Source organism: Leptonychotes weddellii, chromosome 10 (assembly GCF_054177405.1).
Source record: "Leptonychotes weddellii isolate Sample4059 chromosome 10, ASM5417740v2, whole genome shotgun sequence".
Classification (NCBI taxonomy): domain Eukaryota; kingdom Metazoa; phylum Chordata; class Mammalia; order Carnivora; family Phocidae; genus Leptonychotes; species Leptonychotes weddellii.
In genome coordinates this window covers 2,336,480-2,355,525 of record NC_138378.1, presented here as the reverse complement: position 1 = coordinate 2,355,525, position 19,046 = coordinate 2,336,480, and the positions used below count along the sequence as shown (strand labels likewise).

At 50.5% G+C, this 19,046-nt stretch overlaps 1 protein-coding gene across 7 annotated transcripts; it reads right to left on the bottom strand.

The window, feature by feature from the left end:
• Positions 1 to 6,502: 6,502 nt before the first annotated feature.
• On the bottom strand, positions 6,503 to 17,769 carry LOC115938788 (uncharacterized). 7 transcript variants are annotated; one of them, XR_004073817.2, is made up of 7 exons: positions 17,374 to 17,769; positions 17,181 to 17,253; positions 16,290 to 16,349; positions 10,001 to 10,088; positions 9,110 to 9,256; positions 8,457 to 8,939; positions 6,503 to 8,269 (listed from the first exon to the last, which is right to left on the bottom strand). XR_004073817.2 is itself a non-coding variant. In XM_081832182.1 (6 exons), the coding sequence occupies exons 1-5, from the start codon at positions 17,584 to 17,586 to the stop codon at positions 8,917 to 8,919; spliced, it is 516 nt and encodes a 171-aa protein (XP_081688308.1). In that variant the 5' UTR covers positions 17,587 to 17,769; the 3' UTR covers positions 6,503 to 8,269; positions 8,876 to 8,916. The 7 variants fall into 7 exon arrangements, 1 of the variants encoding a protein (XP_081688308.1); XR_014148928.1 differs by lacking the exon at positions 10,001 to 10,088 and having other exon boundaries at positions 8,457 to 8,490; positions 8,876 to 8,939; XR_014148927.1 differs by lacking the exon at positions 10,001 to 10,088.
• Between the last annotated feature and the right edge of the window lie 1,277 nt (positions 17,770 to 19,046).

Genomic DNA, 19,046 nt, shown 5'->3' with positions numbered 1-19,046 from the left:
GAAATTTGAGGACTTTAATCACCCTCCATGACACAAAAATACAATGCATTTATTCACTGTTCTTACCACATCACTCAACTGGGTGTGTGGTCACAGATGGTGCCAAGCACCAGCTCATGGGCTTGAAGACCAAGAGCAGCATTCAGATGGGAAACTGCACCATCGGGGAAGGTGACAGAAACGATGCTCCTCTCAGGCCCGGTGTCAGCTCCCTGGGAGAGGTCTCCTTAAGTCAGCTAATTAGGAAGGTTCTAGGTCACTTCCAACAGCCTCCAACCCACTTTGAAAGGCCAAGAACACGGAGACCAAATGTGAGTGAATGTCCTGATCTGCAAAATTTTGCTCGGAGAGCGGCCCGCTGAAGAAGCCGCCCGGAACCCTGGGGCCATAGACGTGCACCTTCGCAAACAGAGCGTACCCCCCGGGAGGCGCTGCTGCCAGGAGACCACCCTTTAGTTGCTGGCTCTGCTGGGGGAGAAGTAAAGACCTCTGAGCTTTATAGACAATCGCTGCCTGAGAAGGGCAGAAAAAAAGAAGGTGAAATCAGATGCATTAGATCCTGTGGCTTCAGAAATCACTCAGGAGACTGCAAACGTTCCTGGCTGGTTACGTGATTAATAATTTCTGGGGTCTTGCTTGCGTAGAAACGGAAAGATAGAAAGAGAAGCAGAGGACTGCATATGAATCTTATTTTCCCACCTCATGCATTTTTATTACTAAGCAGTCACACTTTGCCTTAAGTGAGGAATTATTGGGAAACGTTGGCCTTTTGTTTTGCTTCCCCTAGACCAGGTCCTCGCCCCACTCTGAGCCGGGGCACTGGGCTTCTGCCGCTGCTCTGCCCCCTCCCTCCCTGCACTCACATTCTGACTCCCCCAAGCGGCGTGGCACCCCTGCTCTCAGTCCCAGGCAGCCAGGTCCTTGAAAGCCGCGCGATGGCTAAGTTCACGTGCCAACTTGATGGTGGGGCCTCATTTAACCCACTGAAGGTCCCAACAGAACAAGAGTGGGGAGGAAGGAGGAATTCACCTCTTCTGCTTGATCTGAGCGGGGATGCTGGTCACCTCCTGCCCTCGGACTGAGACTTGTACCATCAGCCCCCGCGGTCTTCAGGCCTTCAGGCCTTCAGGCTCAGATGGAGTCTCACCCCCGGCCCTCCTGGATCTCCAGCTTACAGAAGGCAGAGCATGCAACTTCTTAGCTTCCATAATCATGTGAGCCAGGTCCTTATGATAAATCTCGTTATATATAAACCTCATATATATATCTTGTATATAAATCCCATATGTGAAAATATATTTGCATATAACATATACATGTACATATATATCGTGGGGGTTCTGTTTCTGGAGAACCCTTCCTGCTGCACCCACGAGGAGGTGGGTCCGCCTGCAGGCTTCCCCTGCTGTCTGTGCCGGCCTCCTCCTCCTAGACCGCAAAGCCTTAGAAGGATTTCATCAGCAGCCTAATCACTGCCTACTCACTGGTGTTATCAGCTGACCCAGAGCACCCCAGGAGCATGTGCCTCCTGCCCCCAACACACAGGATTAGAAGGTGACTGCAGTGTATCAGGTCCTTCCCTCCAGTGTGATGGATAACTGACACTGTCCCCGAGGCCCCAGAAGCCACACAGGATAGGTTGGATCGAAGCAATGGTTCTCAGAGCGTGGTCTTCAGACCAGCTGCGGCAGCACGTGGGAACTTTTGAGAAATGAAAATTCAGGCCTGCTGAATCAGAACCACTGGGTGTGGGGCCTGCAGTCTGTATCTAACCAAACCCTCCAGGGGGCACTGAGGCATGCTTCCGTGTGAGAACCACTCTTCACTGTTGCAGGGGATGAGAACCAAGCCCAGACCCACTTAGGCACACAATAGGGAGTTCATCAGTTTGACTCCTAGAAAAATGCAGAGAGTCTGCTTCAGGTTCAACTGGATCCAGGTGCTCAGTGCCATTCATTCATTGACTGACTGGCCAGGGTAAGGACGAGTGCTCACCAGGACCCATGTGAACAGAGAGTGGAGGGGATGAGATGCGTCAGAGGAAAGCACGGGAGTGGATGGCAACAGGGGAAAAGAAACAAACAGAAATGGCAGGCTCTTTCTCAGCAGCTAACAGTATCTGTCATCCCCGCTTCTAGGATGAGCAAACTGAGGACGGGGCGTCTTGGGAGATGTGCCGGGGCTCCGCAGCAGGTGGGTGCAAGCAGGGGCTCAAACCTTCTCCGGTCAGCTCCTCTGGAATTACAAGGTGATTATAATTGCAGGGAGGAGGGGCCTCCACACGCCCTGGGGCAGCCCCCTTGTCCTCTAAATGGAGGGCCGAAGCTCAAGGCCGGCGGCCAGGCTCCCAATCCTCACCCAGTGAGATTTCGGGACGAGCGCCTTTCCTATTCAGCCAACCCCGTGCAGCGTTGGAGGCCTCCGTGAACATTTTTCTTGCTGGACGTCAAGGCCTGCTGTCCGCTTGCCGGCTTCCTCGCAGGAGCAGGGGAGCTCCTCCCTCTGGTCTCCGGGGCCTGGGTGTAGAATCTTCACTGCGCTCCCTCGGGGCCAGGCCCGGGATGCCGGGGCCCCTTCCAGGAGCAGCCCCGTGGACATGGCAGCAACCCCAAAATCAGCCTTTCCCCCCGAATCAGTCACGTCCCTGCTCTCGTCCATCTCTGGAGATGAATGGAGGGTCCATAGTGAAGGTGGTGATTTTTATGACAAAGAGGTTCCTTGGAGCAGGTTGGAGGAAGTCTCCCCAAAGGCAGGGCAGAAATGGGATTTGGGGAAAGTAACTCGTTGCAACACGAGGACCGAAGCCAGTTAATGTCACTGCAGCTCGGGGGCAACTGTGGGGCCCCAAACAGAAGCATCAGCAAATTCTGTGTAACTTGTTAAGATAAAGGATCTAATTTAAGGCTGGAGAAGAATTTTTCCTCTCTTGGTCGCAGATTCTCTACAGATACAATCATTTTCTAAAAGCCAGTAGCAAGAAAAAAAGTTTTTCCTCAGCTCTCCCATCCCTGCAATGCACCCAGTGACTCAGTATTAAAAAAAGACATTTCCAAGACAGATACAATAAGGAGCTCCAAATATTTTTAGATACCATGCCATGCTGGGAAGTGGGAGTGTTGAGGAAAGCAACTGTTTCATGATAAACCCCAAGAAAAACACCCTGAAAACAGGAGGTCTGCTGTGAGCACACCGGTCTGAAAACATCAGGAAAAATACCGAATTAAACTTCTTTGTGAGGGACACATCCAAAATTCCCATTAAAAAGTGACTGAAGCGTCTGATTCAAATGCTTATGTTTCAACTTCTCTGGGAAAACTAGGATCTGTCTTACCGGTCTGCTTCCCCCTGCAAATTTGTGGAGTGCATGAAAATTTTCTACCTAGTTCTGGGGATATGTTGGGATTCTGGTCCTCAGAAGAGAGAGACAATTATTCTTTATTATTTTATGAAGACACTTGTTACGGAATTAAGATATACCCACCGTATTTTTATTGCTAAGCAATGCTAAGCAATGCACACAGATTCTTAAGCACTATGTGCGTTGCTGGAAACGGGCTGTGTGGTTTCCAGGTATGTAATGGGCTACCTCTATACATAGGAGGTTTGCTGTTATGATTTTTCTAAATGTTGGAAAATTTCTTAAGAAAAGGCAGCTCTTCTCAATCCAGTTTCAAAACACACACACGCACACAACAGAGCAGTGCGATTGTATTCTTCTTTCATGATTTGATTTTATGGACAAAATGATGTGGAGACCCTAACGTCTCCAATTTCTTACGAGTAGTTCTGAAAGTTGCCTTTCACTTCAAACAAAAATTACAAAATGCTCACTTGGCTCCAGGTTTCTGCACAGTGGTTAATTATCAGCAGAGACAAACCTTGAGAAAAATCTTCCTCATCTTTTCCCTGGTTCTCGTGGAAGGATTGGAAAATGGAGCGTTCTCGCCCGCCCCTCTTTGGCTCGACCTCTCATCCCCGCGTTCCAGGGCCGAGCACCGCCTTCTCCGGGGAGGCCCCGAGGTGGCTTCTGCACACACATCACGCTAGCAGGTTAAACTGATAATGCTGTTTTCTTTAAAGGTGACTTTGCCTTTTCCCGATGCAGAGATGCAGCTGAATATTGGGGATTTAGAATAATCTTCCTGAGAAACAAGCACAAGGGCTGTACGAACAGAGGCGGTGACATCAATGCTCTGCGGGCCCACTGCCTCGCCGTCTCTGCCACCTGCAAACGGCTGTCGCAGCCCCAGGGCCCAGTTTGGGGTGGCAGTGCGGCTTCTACTCCAAGGCAGAGACCACAGACCTTGTGTCTTCGCTCTGCACTTAAATATTAATGCGCATTCTCTGAAGGAATGATCGATGAAATATAGATTCTGGAATGAAATGGGTATTCCTTGTGACTCTAAAAATAATGGACTCATCCTAGATCGTACCTACCTCCTGATTTATTCGTTAAGCTTTTGTGACAATCACTATTAAGACTCATTGATAGTGGAGTGAAAATAAGACCCAAGGAAAGCATGACAACAAATCACTAACTGAAATCAAAATGGGAGTTTTCAGTGTGGCCAGGTAATTGTATTCCAAATGTGCGGGGGGTGGGGGGGGTGTACAATGGGGAGTTCAGAGAAGGAAGCTTTGTTCAGAGATCTCAATCTGTACATCCTAATATTCTTTATTTTTGGTAGAAGTTTCACTGTTATGCTGCCACTGGTTAACTCCTTTGTTTGCAGTGACAGAAACAGAAGGAATCATTGGCTCATAGAGCTCTAGGTGTGGGGATGGAGCCACCTTCAGGTACAGCTGGATCCAGGGGCTGCAATATTGGCATGCTCTCCCCTCTGCATCTCTCAGCTCAAGTCTCAGCTTCCTGTCATTCCCCCTGCAGGCTCTCAGGCCCCCTATGTGGGGACCAAAGTAAACAACGGGAGCCCAAGCCCGGCAACTTCCCCCTTACCAGCCTTGGCAGGAAGTGCGGCCTCTACTTCCAACTGAGGGGAGGTGCCCACCCCCTGTTCTTCAGCAGGGTAGCACGGTCCTCGGAGGCATTTTGCATCACAGTAATTGGAGGGTGCTTATGGCATTGGTAAGGGCAGTGGGGGACTCAGGGATGCCTGACGCCCTGCACTGGGTACTATGCCGGGAGCACCCTGCTCAGCAGAGACCTGCGCCCATCACCTCACTGAATATCCAGCCAGACAGGCGTGTAGGAAGAATCTTGCTAATAACAGTCTGAGCCTACTGTCCTCATGCCAGTTTTCTGATAACACAAAACATTTCTGATACATGTGGAATTTTCCAGGGACATAACCTCTGTGTGGATGTAGGGGAAGATTGCAAGTTTTCTGTGGAGCTGGGCCTGCAGCGGGAGCCTTCGCTATTTTGCAGATTCCTATCTCAGGCAGTTGTTCCACTTGGGGGGTGGGGGATGGGGATGCAGCCAGAAACTAGTCTGCATCCATTCTGTCTTTTTAGGGGCTGCAGTCCATCCTGGGAAGAGCCCTGAGTATTCACCGTGTCTTCCAAGGTGGCTGATCCCGAACATTTACATTTTAACATAACATATTTTATTACGAATAACTTTCCTTTCTCTTGACCTTTATAGTACGGTCAGAGCATAAAATTGATTTCTTATTAAATTATGTGTGTAGGTAGGTTCTATTATTTCACTTTGGGAGTAACATATCCTTGACAAATCTCCATGGCATGATGCCCGTGGGGTGCGGCGTGGGACATGATGGAGCCCCCCAAACCACAGTGAGTGGAAGGTGGTTGGGTCTCCCACAGATGGAATCCTGCCCAGCAAAAACAACAATTAAAAAAAAACCAAAAAAACAGACACTGCATTGACTACACATGGTCAGATAAAATGCAATAAAAAAAAATAGAAGCATATACAGATATAAATGTGGATTTAAAAAATCAATACATGTGTATTAGTCAGAGTTCTCCAGAGAAACAGAACCTACAGGAGGTGAATATATAGAGAAAAAGATTTATTATAAGGAGTTGGCTCCCATGGTGATAGAGGCCGGAAGTCCCACAAGGGCAGTCGGTAAGCTGGAGGCCCAGGAGAGCAATCCGTATGGTTCCGATCTGAGAGCCCACTGGCTTGACACCCAAGAAGAATGGATACGCCTGTTTGAAGCCAAAGGCCAGAAGAATGAAGTCCTAGTGTGAAGGTAGTCAGGCAAGGGGAGAAACCCCTTTCTAGAGACAAGTTCAGCTGTTCGCCCATCCGGCCCTTCAACTGCTTGGACGAGGCCCACCCACACCAGGGAGGGCCATCTGCTTCCCTCAGATCTGCCTCACTCTTCTTCTGTCACTTCAGAGGTTGATCGTATCTGATACCCCCTCGCAGACATGCCAGAGACATGTTTGACAACGATCTGGGCACCCTGTGACCCAGCCAGTGCCCATCTGGGCACTTAGGTGACACATAAGATTCACCATCCCGACACATAAAAATAAAGTCACAGGCTATATGGATGGGGGAGAAAAACTTTATAGAAGTCTGGGCAACAGAACAGCAAGACCCACTGTTGCGTCACCGAGGAACGTGGTTCTCCGACTAGGCTTGGCACGAGAGTTTCCCGGGGGTTGGTGCCAAGGAAGTATTTCCTTGGTAAAGTGACTGAAGACTGGTTTTGCCCGTCAGATGTCGTTCGCAGAATCACATCTGATACATTAAAAACCAGTGGATTTCCAGAAGTCGGCGCTCCTCCACCTTGGCACTGCTGACATTTTGCAGCAGACACTGCTGGGTCGTGGGGGTCCTCTTGGGGTCTGCAGGGGCTTTAGCAGCATCCCTGGCCCCCCTCTAAGTGCCAGGCCCCCCATCCCCCAGCTGTGACAAACAACAATGTCTCCAGACACTGACACGTGTCCCCTGGAGACAAACTGCTCCTGCCGAGTTAAGACCAAGTGCTAATAAGGGGGCACGACTAAGCACACAGTACCTACCGGCTTCTGATCTGCGTTTACTGGGGCAACAGGCCGTGTGTTTGGTCAGACGCAAGCAGTGGAACCACGGAGACTCTGCCTGGACCCACGCTCACACTGTCAGCCCGCGCATCCTCGTGGGGGTGCGGCACGCGGGCTCCCCCTCCCTGCGGGTGTGAGACGGCACGTGGCCCCAAACCCCCGGTGCCAGGGAAGGAGTGAGGGACAGAGCTGCTCGACAAGGTCAGCTCTCAGAGCACAAAGAAGCTCATCCCTTTAAACTCACCTAACGATGTTCAGAGTAGGATCTGATGGGCGCGCACACACTCGGTGTGAGAGATTTAAGACTCATGATTAAATTGGATCATATTAAAGATTAATATAGAATTAGATTCAAAAATAGCTTTAAAGGAGCTTTACATTCCAAAGAGTTAAGCAGGGATTCAAAAACAGACTTTGCTCCAAGGCACAGGGATGGCGCTCCTTCGGTCCCCCTTGGGCGAGAAGTTCCCAGCTCGGGCTACGGGACCCTCTGATCAAGAGTGGATGCTTCCTCCGAGCCTTGCGTGGAAGATAAAGAGAAGACGCCAAAGGACAAAACAAAACAAGCGATCTTTCCCGAGCTGTGGCTGGGAGTTCCTCGCGAAAGGCCTATTCCCTGTCAGGCCTGGGGCACCGAGGGCTCTGGGGTCCAGTTCTTCCGCTGCTTCCTCGCATTCTTCAGGGTCAAGTGCAAAGCTTCCTTACACGGGAGGCCTTACTGTTAATACTACTGCTCCCCGGGGGCTCGCTATTTGCCAGGTACTCTGCTCACGGCTTTCTTTAGATGGTTGCATTTAATCCTCAGAAGCCCCGCACGAGGGTTGGGTCCTACACCCCTTCTCCAGCAGAGGAAACAGCGAGGGGTCAGCGCTGTGCCCAGGTGACATGACCAGGGAAGGGGGGGAGACACACGGAGACCAGAGCGCCAGGACGCCTGGCTCAAGAGGACGCGCCTTGCCCAGCTGCCCAGGTGGCCCTCTCCATTGCTCACTCCCCATCACTTGCTGTCCGGAGGTCTCTCCAACACAAGGCGGCTCACTTTACCTTCCCAAGTCTACACCGGAAAGGACTGCCGCCCGAAGACCAGGTCTTACGCCAGGGAGCCTCCGACATCTTCACAGACACATCTGGGGCTCGCCTTTGGAATTCCCGGGCACTGTGCTTTCCCTCTGCCCTCTAAAATATAAACCAGGTTGCACGTGCTGTGGCTCAGAACCCTCCAGCAGCTACAAGTCAAACACCAGCATGGGATGGAGTCCGCGATCTTGGCTTCCACCCTGAGAAGCTAGGAAAAGAAAAAAATTAAACCCAAAGCTGTCAGAGAAAGGAAATAACAAAGATGAGAGTGAAAATCAACCAAATAGAAAACAAACCACAGAAAAAAATTGAAAAAGGTGGACAGTTGTTTAAAATGTTCATGAAATGAATACACTTCTGGCCACAATGATGAAAATAAAGAAATTTAATATTACCTGCAGAAATAGAAGGAGGATCATCACCAGGATTCTGCGGCCATGAAATGAGAAAGGAACGTTATGGAGGAATTAATGCCAATAAATTGTAAACATAGATGAAGTGACAAATTCTTAAAGCATGTAACTCATCAAAACTTATCCAAGAAGACATACGAGAATGGACTTGGGCAGAAATATATAACCCAAAAGTCCTGTGTCTTTTAAAGGAACTGATTCTGTTATTTAGAAAGTTTCCCACAAAGGGAAGTCCAGGCTGGAATATCACCTCCCCGTCCCCCAACACCAGCTATTGGTCTTCCCTCCACTGGTGGTGATTTGTACGAGTTAGTGGAACACATCCCAGGGCCACCAACACTCCATCTCTCATCAGCGATGTCACTCTCCTAGTGAGCCAGACAGCCCATGACCGAGCTTACGATCCTCTTTTCCAGTCTGTTTGCTGGGGTCATTCCTGGTATCAGCTGTCACAGGTAAGTGTCCCTAGATGGGAGAAGGCAGGAGATGTCTTCAGAAGTGGTCTCAGAGCTCACAGCTGTGGGAGAGCAAGCAAGCGGGGCTAGAAGGGGGGAGCAGCTGAGCTGGGGTTCAGTCACCCCAGGACCTCAGCCAAGCTCTGCAAAGCCCTCCCTCGTGGACGCAAGCAGACGTACTCTGGCACTGGGTCACTGGGTGCAGGAGGGAGGAGGAGACGAGCGACGAAGCCGAGCGCTGCCAGCCACAAACACTCACGGCGCCCAGGGATTTAGCACTTTGTTCTCTCAGGGGCAGATCTAGCTGGTGGACCTCCACATCCGCTGCTGTCAATACACAGAAATCCACGGCATTTTTATACCCGAGCAAAAAAGTATTTTAAGAATGCCATTTATAATAGCTTCAGAAAACATAAAATGCTAAGGCACAATTTCATTAAGGTGCAAGAACTTGACCCCCCAAACTAGAAAACATTGTAGAGAGATGACAGTAGATAAGTAAATGGGGAAATACGCCGTGTTCATGGGGAGGACTCAATATTTTGAGTCCCTCCAGACTGACCACAGCCCATGCAATCTTTATAAAAACCCTAGCCTGCCATTTTGCAGAAACTGAGATGCTGATTCTGGAATGGATACGGAAATGCAAAGAACCTAGAATAGCCAAAGAAATCTAAGAAGAAAAAAATATCAGAGGTCTTAGTCTCTCCCCCTCATGGTTTACTATCCTGTAGCAACCAAGACAGTGTGGTGTGTGCATGAAGGGGCAAATTGATTAGTGGAAGAGAACAGAGACCGGAAACAGCCCCACCCATGTAGAGAGAATGGATTATTATTATTTTTTTTTTTTTACAAAAATGCCAAGATAATTCCTTGGGGAAAAATTCGTTTCCAGTGCCAATGCCAGAATAACTGGATAGAGACTCATCATCATCATCATCATGGCCACATCATCTCAACCCCTGCCTCACACCATGCACAAAAGTATCCATAAGATGGATCACACACTAATCATAAATGCTAAAACTATGAAATTTCTAGAGGAAAACGGGGGAGATTAACTGTGTGAACCTGGGAGACGTGCCGATTTCCTCAACAACATTAGAAAGTGTTACAATAGTGAATAACGAGGTCTTCCTCACGATGAAGAACTTCTGCTCTTTAAAAGAAATCATTGAGAAAGTGAAAAAGTGAGCCAAAGACTGGTTCAGAAATATCTACAGCACACATATCTGAGAAAAATCCTGGACAGATAATATATATATATATATATTCTCTAAATCAATAATGAAAAGACAAACAGCTCGACTTGTATAAATAGGTAAAGACTTGAATAAGCATTTTACGAAAGACTGTCTACAAATGTCCAGTAAGTACAGGAAGTGGTGCTTGATGTAGTCAGTGATCAGGAAAATGCACGTCATGTTCACACGAAATGCCGGTTCCCACCCACTGGAATGGCTCCTTCATGTTGGCAATGTGTTGGGAGTGCTGCGGGTGGAAAGACAAAATGGCAAAACCCTTTGGAAAACAGTTTGGTGGGTTTTTGCAAGTTTGAAAAGACTATCCCGTCACCCAGCTCTTCGATTTTACCTGAGAGAACTGAACATATATGCCCACGAAAGGATTTGTTCTGTTCATGACTAAAAACTGGAAACCACCCAAATGTCAGCAGGTGAATGTGCCACAAATAAAATCTGATGCATCCACAGCACGGACCCATCCTCCAGTACTTGTAGCAAAAGGAAATAATCAGTAACAAGCTGCGTGAAAGATGGCAGGCATAGAGAAGTGCCAGGTCCCACGTGCATGAGATTCTGGAACAAGGAGCTCCAGCTAGGACACCAGGAAGCAGATCCGGATTCTCGTGTGGTTGTGGCGGGGACTGCTTGCCAAGGACCATGAGGGAAGTTCTGGACGGATGGACATGTTCTGGGTCTTGTTTAGGGTGTATATGTTTGCCAAAACTCATACAACTGCTCCCTTAAAATCTGCCTTTTATTGAATGTAAATTATACCTCAATCAGATTGATTAAAGCATAAACATTTTAAGGGGAACGTTAATCACAAGTAAGACATGGAATTTCCTCGCAGTTGAAGATTTCCACTCTGCAGCTGGGGTTCTCGCCCTGTCTTTCCCATTCATCAGCTTGACAGCCTTGAATAAGCCACACAATGTCTCTCTGCCTGTTTGTCCATCTGTAAAGTGGGTGTGATGGTAATGCCTACTTCATAGCAGGTTGCTTGTCGGATTCGGAGTGTTCCTACATTAAAGCATGTTCAGCAGGGACCGAGCGCATTCCATGCTCGAGGCGCCCGTTCAATGTTGGCCTTTTGAAGGTTGTTGTTCTAATAGCACACCAGCAAGATTCGAAGCGATCACAATGAACTTGGGGCCAGGTGACTGGAGTCTAGCCTCATCCTATGTTATAATGTGAGCCTAGCCTCAATCCTGCTGACAGCCCTTTGGGCAGACTTAGGAAAGCTATGTGCCTTGGCTCTTCTCCCCCATCTACCAGATGAGGTCAAATTGCAATCTTCATGGGCCACTTTCTCCATCTTTGCCTTGTCCACAGAACACATATTTTATTATTTACTGAATATATTCCTTTAAATCAACTTGCTCTTTTAAAATTGGATGTATCTAGGGGCGCCTGGATGGCTCAGGCGTTAAGCGTCTGCCGTCGGCTCGGGTCATGATCCCGGGGTCCTGGGATCGGGCCCCGCATCGGGCTCCCTGCTCAGCGGGAAGCCTGCTTCTCCTTCTCCCACTCCCCCGGCTTGTGTTCCTGCTCTCACTGTGTCTCTCTCTGTCAAATAAATAAATAAAATCTTTTAAAAAATAAATAAATAAACTTGGATATATCTAGCCTCAGCCTAAGTTACAATGTGAATCAAATTAAGGGTTTGATTTGTTAATTAAACATTTTTTTTCCTAAGGTACATTTAAGGAGTCATTATTTGATCATTGGGAAAAAAAAGCACCCAGATATCTATTCATGGACTCCCCCAAGCCATTCTGTGTGCCTCCAAGTACATGCACATTGAGAAAGAGAAGCTGAACGATGCATGGACCCTCTCTGCTTGAGTTCCCAGACACACAGCTTGGCTGCGCTGGGAAGGAACAGCCCCCATGCAGCTCTATGAGGCAGCTGTGGGTCAGGATGCCCAGCATCTGAGTGGTGATGAGGATGGGGCTCCAACGGGAGATGCTAGGGAGACATAGAGGGAGCAAGAAAAATAGTTTGCATGGATTTCCTATTCAGGACACCGTGTCCTCTCCACCAAGATGTTGTCTGCTATTGCCCAATATTCCCACTGGCAAAAACTATGGCATCTCAACGTGGGACTTGATCTTTTACATTAACGGTAATCACCACACACAGGTATTAAGTAAGCTAAAACCAAACTGGCATCCAGGCCACAAACGGTAAGCTCCCTGGAATCTGCACAGCATAACGGCTGCTTTGCCTTCGCTCAGCAGAGCTGTTCCTTTTGCACAAGCCAGAAGCACAGAGCGATCACGTTTACCGCGGTGGGCGAAGTGCTCCTTCTGGATTACACATCCTTGCCCAGGGAGAGGCACCTCATTCCGAGGTGTTGGCACCTGCATGCAGTTGACTAAACTCTCAGATAAGCTTGAGAGCAACCTGGTGTGAGGTCAGAGGAAGGGGTGAGAGCAGGCTCATTTGGAATGGAAATTGGCAGCCTTTCTCTGTAAGGAGCCAGCAGGTTAATATTTTGGCCTCTGTGGGCCACGGGACCTGTCACGACTGCTCACTCTGAAAGCAGCCCCAGACCACATGTAAATGGGTGGGCATGGCCTTGTGACTCCATGCAGTGATCCTGGAGCTCCCCACGGGAGGCCGCTGCCTGCAGACGGACCTGAGCCTCAGGGGTTGAGGGACCTGGTCCTTGAGGAATCGAATGGACCTCGGAACTGGGAGAGCAGGACCTTGCCTGTCTCAGCTACTGACCCACGCACACAGACCTGTTCTCCACTCAAAACCAAGAGCTTCGGGACACAGGGGCCATGTCCCACTTCATCTCTGTACCCCCACCCCCAGTTTGTAGCCCGGAGCTCCATGAAGTTTTGTTAGTTCTCGATGAGATAGGACATCCTTGTCAATCCTGCCGACAAATAGTCAAGAAACAATTTCTTCTCGCTCTCCTGTGACCCCCAGATACAACGCTGGTCCCGGCCCCTGTGAACACTGTTACTTACATGCAACACTGTCACCCTGCAAGGGATTTACCCGGTGCGGGCTATTAAATTGTGCCTCATACAAGTACACTTCAAATCGGATTTCCTCAGCTAGCAAACAGGGCTGTGTCACAGACGACGCCGGAGACCCTGCTCGCCCTTAAAACATAATGATGGTGCATAGCAAGAGCCCAGATGCCAAGTGAGCCTAGGGCCCCAGGGCCGTGGCGGCTCATCTGAGCAAAAGACCTTTGGCATATCATTGTTTGCATCTTTGATTTATAACTCTTCAAAAGGTAATTGAAGTGGAGAACAGCTGTTTGGGCTGGAAGTACAGGCAGAAGCAGAAAGACCAGCTTCCAAATGTTTCCAAATGTCTGCTGCCTTCTCTGCAACCACTGGGACCATATCGTGGCCTCACCAGATCGGTTCAAGTAAAAAATAAAGCAAAACGAAAACAAAAACCAGCCCCCTGCATACACACACACACACACACACACACACACAAAGGAGCTAGCTGCCAAAAGACACTTCTCAGCACTGGTTTCTTGTTGAGACAAACGCCCTGAAATATGTCCCTCCACCCTGACCTTCTCAAGGTCAGACTCCCCAGGACGGAAGGGGCTCCCACCCTGCACCCCACGTGCCTTTCTCTATGTCAGCTCAGCCTCAGGAGCCCCTCGGTACTGTGTGGCCCAAGCTTTTCAGTTCGCGTATTCCAATTATACGAGCCTACAGATCCCTGTGGTTCCTTCCTGGGCACGACTGTTGCTCCCAACTGGAAGAGCCCTGTCTGGTCCAGTCGCCAGGCACCCTGCCGTCTTCGGGCCCGGCTGTCCCGCGGCTTTGGGTTAAATGGTGTCACCATAGTGACCTGCCGGCCGTCTGCCTGGGAGAAGGGAGGACGCGGCTGCCCAAGGTCTGGACATTGCTGACAAGGCTTTGTTGCACACCCCCAGCCTCTCCTGGTGACTGGCCGTCTGGAGGCCCACAACCAACGAGACGGTGTTCAGCCAGATCCGCCAGAAATCTGGGGACACGCCACCATCACTTTAGAAAGAGGCTGAGGTCCAGTCTAGAAAACACCAGCTCAGACGCCTGTGGGTTGGGCCCGTGGGACCGACTCCTGCAGCTGGAGCGTCGGATCCTGACAGGAGCCCGGCCGTGGGAGACGCGGGCGTCCTCGGCAGCCTGGCCTACTTCCTGCCGCCGCCTGTCTTGTCATGTGGGCCCCTGGCTCTCCACCTCCCGGGAGATTTCCTAAGAGAACACCACATGAAAGGAACGCTATGTTTTATTCATTTTCTGGAACATTCTCGGAATCTTCGGTGAACTGCCAATAGCCAGCACACCTCACTTTTGGAGGAGGGGAGAGAATCGTGCGAGGCCACAGACAGGGTTGTTTGTGTTTTCCTTGCACAACGACACGGAGCTAGAGCTTATGGAGCATAAGGCTTACCCATTTTAAGTGTACGTTTCCATGATTCCTAGTGACCTTAGCAAGCGGTGGGGCCGTCACCATAAATCCGTTTCAAACGTTTCCATCACCCAGAAGACCCTTCGTGCTCGACCTTCGTGGTCAACCTCACCTGACCCTTCGTGGTCAGCCTCAACTCCACCCCAGGCAGCCAGCCATCGGCTCCGTGTCTCCATAGATTTGCCTTCCTTGGACATTTCATATGCATGGAATCCTACCATCTGTGGTCCCGGTGTCTGGCTTCTTTCACTTTCCACAATGGTTTCAAGGTTCATCCATGCATTAGGACTTCGTTCCTGTTCATGAAAGAGTCACAGGCCCTCGCTTGGATAAGCTACATTTGTCTACCCGCTCACCCGTCAAGGGCTGTGTGCGTTGTTTCCCGTGTGGGGTTGCTGAGTGGGTCACACAAATAGAGGGCAGGTATCTTCCTTCTAGAAGCCCATATGGTGTGCACGGTTCTGAGCGCAAGTTCTCAGTCTGCGTCCTGCCTGGGCCACTTACGAGCAGGTCTCGGCTCAAGCAAGTCCTCTCTGCCCTCTGAACCTCAGTGTCCTCATCTGTCAGATGGGGTGATAACAGGGCCCTGACTCGGGGTCCGTGTGCAGAGAACGTGGGGTGAACGTGCCCAGCGCCCAGTGCCTGACCCCACAGCCAGAACGGGGGGCACGGAGTCTGTCACGACGATCTGCTGCACCAGGGAGGAGAGGGAAGGAGGGAGGCGGACGGTGTCTGCCCTCCGTCTCCACCCCGTGGAACCTTCCATGAAGCTCCACCAAACCCACAGCCGCACCTGCAGGCGAGCTGCCTGCTGGGTCAGGAAAAGCTGGCGTCCCGCCGGGGCTTGGCTTTACCCTCCGAGGGAGAGCTCACTTTGCTTTGCCCGTCATGGAGCAGGGGTTCCTAGCTCTCCCTAATACGTGTGTCTGGGGGGCCTCGCTCCGCCTGTGGCTCTGCGGGCTCCGGGCTCACCCTCGGTTCCTCCAGCAGGAGCCCCTTGTCTGCTGATATTTGTCACTTTTCATGATTTCTTTCCTTTGCGAATACCCATCCTGTGTTCTGTGCAACACATTAAAAAGAAACCCTGTTTGTGTTTCAGCTGTTTCTCCTGCGGTTCTGTCTTCTGAGAAGGAATGCCTGGCTTTCTCTTTGTTTTGGTTTGGTTTTTTTTTTTAATTCTAAGTAACTGAATTTCAACCTCTATCTAGTGTCAAAAACAAAACTTCATAAAAAAAAAATCAAGATGCTTAGATCCTAAAATTTAACATTCCAACTCCACTTGATGGAGCTGACCTGCAGACAGTAGGAGGAAAGAGCTGATAAATGGGAACATTGAAATGAGAAGCTTTCTTTGACCCTAAAGCCTGAATTCTGAGACTCACAAGAATGTGTTTTTGGTCCCAAATAAATCAGAAGCCTCTTCTCATTTCTCAGCAACGACAAGAAAAAAAACCTTGGGTGCCACACACCATGCTAAGCACCGCGTTCATCTGCACACTCACCTACAGCCCGAGACGGGGGCTGCTAGCATGTCCCTTGTACAGATGAGGACACCAAGGCCACGGAGGATAAAGAATCTGCCCAAAGTCACACAGCTTCACGGTCCAGCCGTCCTGGCCCGCAGGCCTCACACCTCGCACTCCCGCCCCCAAGGTCTGCAAATACAGAAGCCCACCGACCTTCCATCAACTGGAATCCTGCAAACACTCCAAAGACCCCTCGGGCTGGTATTCTCACTCCTGCCAAATGGGAAATGTTAGCTTTTACCAGAAAGTCATTTATTTTACAAATTTTTCACTTAGATTGTTTTCTAGTCTTGATTAAAAGCACACATCTAAAACAAATACCACATTGGACAGACCAACCATCACTACACAATCCATGTGTATTCAATCAGAAACTGTAATTTCACGCTGAAATTAATTTCAGAACACTTAAAGCAGAACCTGGGACTCCAGCTCCGAGGGAACCACACACCACTTCCCACCACTTGTCCCGACCTGCAAAACTGATGCTTCCGGAAGGTTCTTAGCACCAGAGCTGCATTATTCCTCGGGTCAGCCTCTGAAGTCAATGCTGTTATCAGAATCCCTTTTATAAAGAGAAAACTGAACCCCAGTGGTGAGTGGGGAGCTCAAGCTTGCACCAGGAACTTTGGATCAAGGGCTAGGCTCGTGGTCACCCCCTTACATAGCTGAGCCCCTGCACGGGGCAGGGGCGCACCTCTTTCATCAACATTTGCTCATTCAGTACCTCTTTCTCCACTTCCCACAAGGGCTGGCGTGTTGCTGGGGGTACAGCGTGGGCGGCCGACACCATCCAGGCCCTCGTGGGCTCTGCACGGAGCGGGGAGAACGCGGGCATCCCCCACTGGCGTCCATGCAGGAGGACGCCGGGTGGGTGAGGGTGTTGGGCGGCCGGCCGGCCCGAGGGAGGGAGAAAGGGCTCAATCACGGGTGAGGCAATTGAGGTTTGGGTAAGGAGGGTGGGGTGCGGTGAAATGGACTGGAAAGATTTGGAGACTTGCCAGAAACCAACAACCCACCCACTCCACCTCCAGTCACACTGACCTTGAATCCTGGCCATCTTGGATTCCCAGCTGCTCTTCCAAACCCCGTCCGCGTCACAGCCTGGCCCAGAGTCCTGGGACGACACCGCACTGACCCTCAAAGTCCACACTCCTCACGTAGCTCCAGATCCCCCCACACTGCCCTCACCCTTGCTGCCCATCCATCCGTCCCTCCATCCCCCAGATGTACATACTGTATGTCGCACGTTCTGCAGGTGCCGGGCACAGTGACGGGCCCATGCAGACTGTGCCTGCCCGCCACCACAAGAACCACCGCCCATTCCACAGAGACAGGAGCTGAGAAAGAAGGGCCAGAACCCTGGCAGGGGGCAGTGGAGGCAGGTCTGGCCTGGCCAAACCCCGTCGCCTCCTGCCTCACACCCTGCCCCAGAGAAGCTGGGCTCCATCCCCCACACACCTTCTGCTTTTGTCCTCCGTGTTCTGCCCGCGATCACAGGCCTGCTCAGGGCTCCCTGCAGCTCCCATGAGGTGGTAGCTCTTTATTCTCCTGAAAACCCATCATGACTGATAGCATCCATCTGGGAGCCCTAGGGATGTCACAATCACATGTCTGAGATGGGTGACCTTGGGCTAGGAGTAGCCTCCCTCTGAAACTCAATTTCCTTATCTATAAAATGGAAAAAGCAGTAGAAACCACCCCTCTGAATTGCTGTGATAAAAATTAAAAGGGTAATACATATCAGTAGCTTGGCACAGAGCAGGCCCTCAAAGGACATTACGTCTTATTGTTTATTATCATCCTGTCCCTAGCGTGGAGCACATTCGGGGCTGACCCTTTCAGAGGTGTGTTGACTTTGTGAGGGGGGAGCCCCAGTGGCACGTGCCTTGATGGAATGCAAACCACAAGAGAGGCCGTTAGACCCAGAGCCGGGGTCCTGAGCTGGGGAAGCAGCAAACAGGCAGCTTTTCCATCGGAGGTGAGCCACCTGGACCTAGGATGCTGGCTGACCTCGTGTGACCCAGTTCCTGGTGTCTCGCCCTCACACAGACTCCCACTGATGGAGTAGAATTAGCTACTGCTAAATTACAGAGGGAAAGGGCCCCACTTTAGTCCATCTTCTTCAGCAGGATTGTGACGCTTCTCGTGGGGACAGCCAGAGTCCGGGAAAAAGCGCATTGCAGTTCCTCCCGAATCTGTCCACCAGCCGGAATAGGTGGTGCCTCCCTCCCTGGTGAGCCCGAATGAAGCTGGCTCCCTCACGAGCCCCTGGAGCTTGCAGTCAGAGGGGCAGTCTGATTAGTGGGCGAGGCACGTGAGGGGCAGGGGCTGAACAGAAATGGCAGATGTCTCCACAGAGGCCACCAGCCCACCGCCTCCCCGGGACGCCTGTGCACCCACAGTTAACACATACTCCATGCTGACAGTCGGTGTTCAGGTCAATATAAACACCTCTGATATTCCTCACTGACTAGAAGAGCACTTTGCAATACATTCCTTGGGTGGTTGATCTCATATGTCACCTGAGTGGCCACACAGTGCCCAGTGAGGGTATCTCCCAAAGAGATTAGCACTGGAACTGGTGGGCTCGGGAGAGTGGATGGCCCTCCCCAGTGTTAGTGGGCCCCATCCGCTCAGCTGAGGGTTGGGGTAAGACAGGAGGTAGAGAGGGGAGAACCACCCCTTCTGCCTGACCGTGAGCTGCCCCCCAGCTGAACCAGACCCTCACTGTCCTGAGGCTCCAGCTTGAGACAACAGCCTGTGGGACTTCTCAGACTCCACAATCATGTGAGCCAATCCCTCATCATAAATCTCCTAGATGATAGATGATAAGATAGATAGATGATAGATAGATAGATAGATAGATAGATAGATAGATAGATAGATAGATGATAGGTCAGTTGATCC

Bases quoted from the DNA above. Each gene is read 5' to 3' on its own strand.
- LOC115938788 (XM_081832182.1), bottom strand. From the start codon at position 17,586: ATGGAGCCCAGCTTCTCTGGGGCAGGGTGTGAGGCAGGAGGCGACGGG. The intron at 16,350-17,180 runs GTCAGTGTGACT...CCCATTTGGCAG, and splicing joins CAAGATGGCCAGGATTCAAG to GAGTGAGAATACCAGCCCGA. The intron at 8,940-9,109 runs GTACGTCTGCTT...TCTCCCATCTAG, and splicing joins CCCAGTGACCCAGTGCCAGA to GGACACTTACCTGTGACAGC.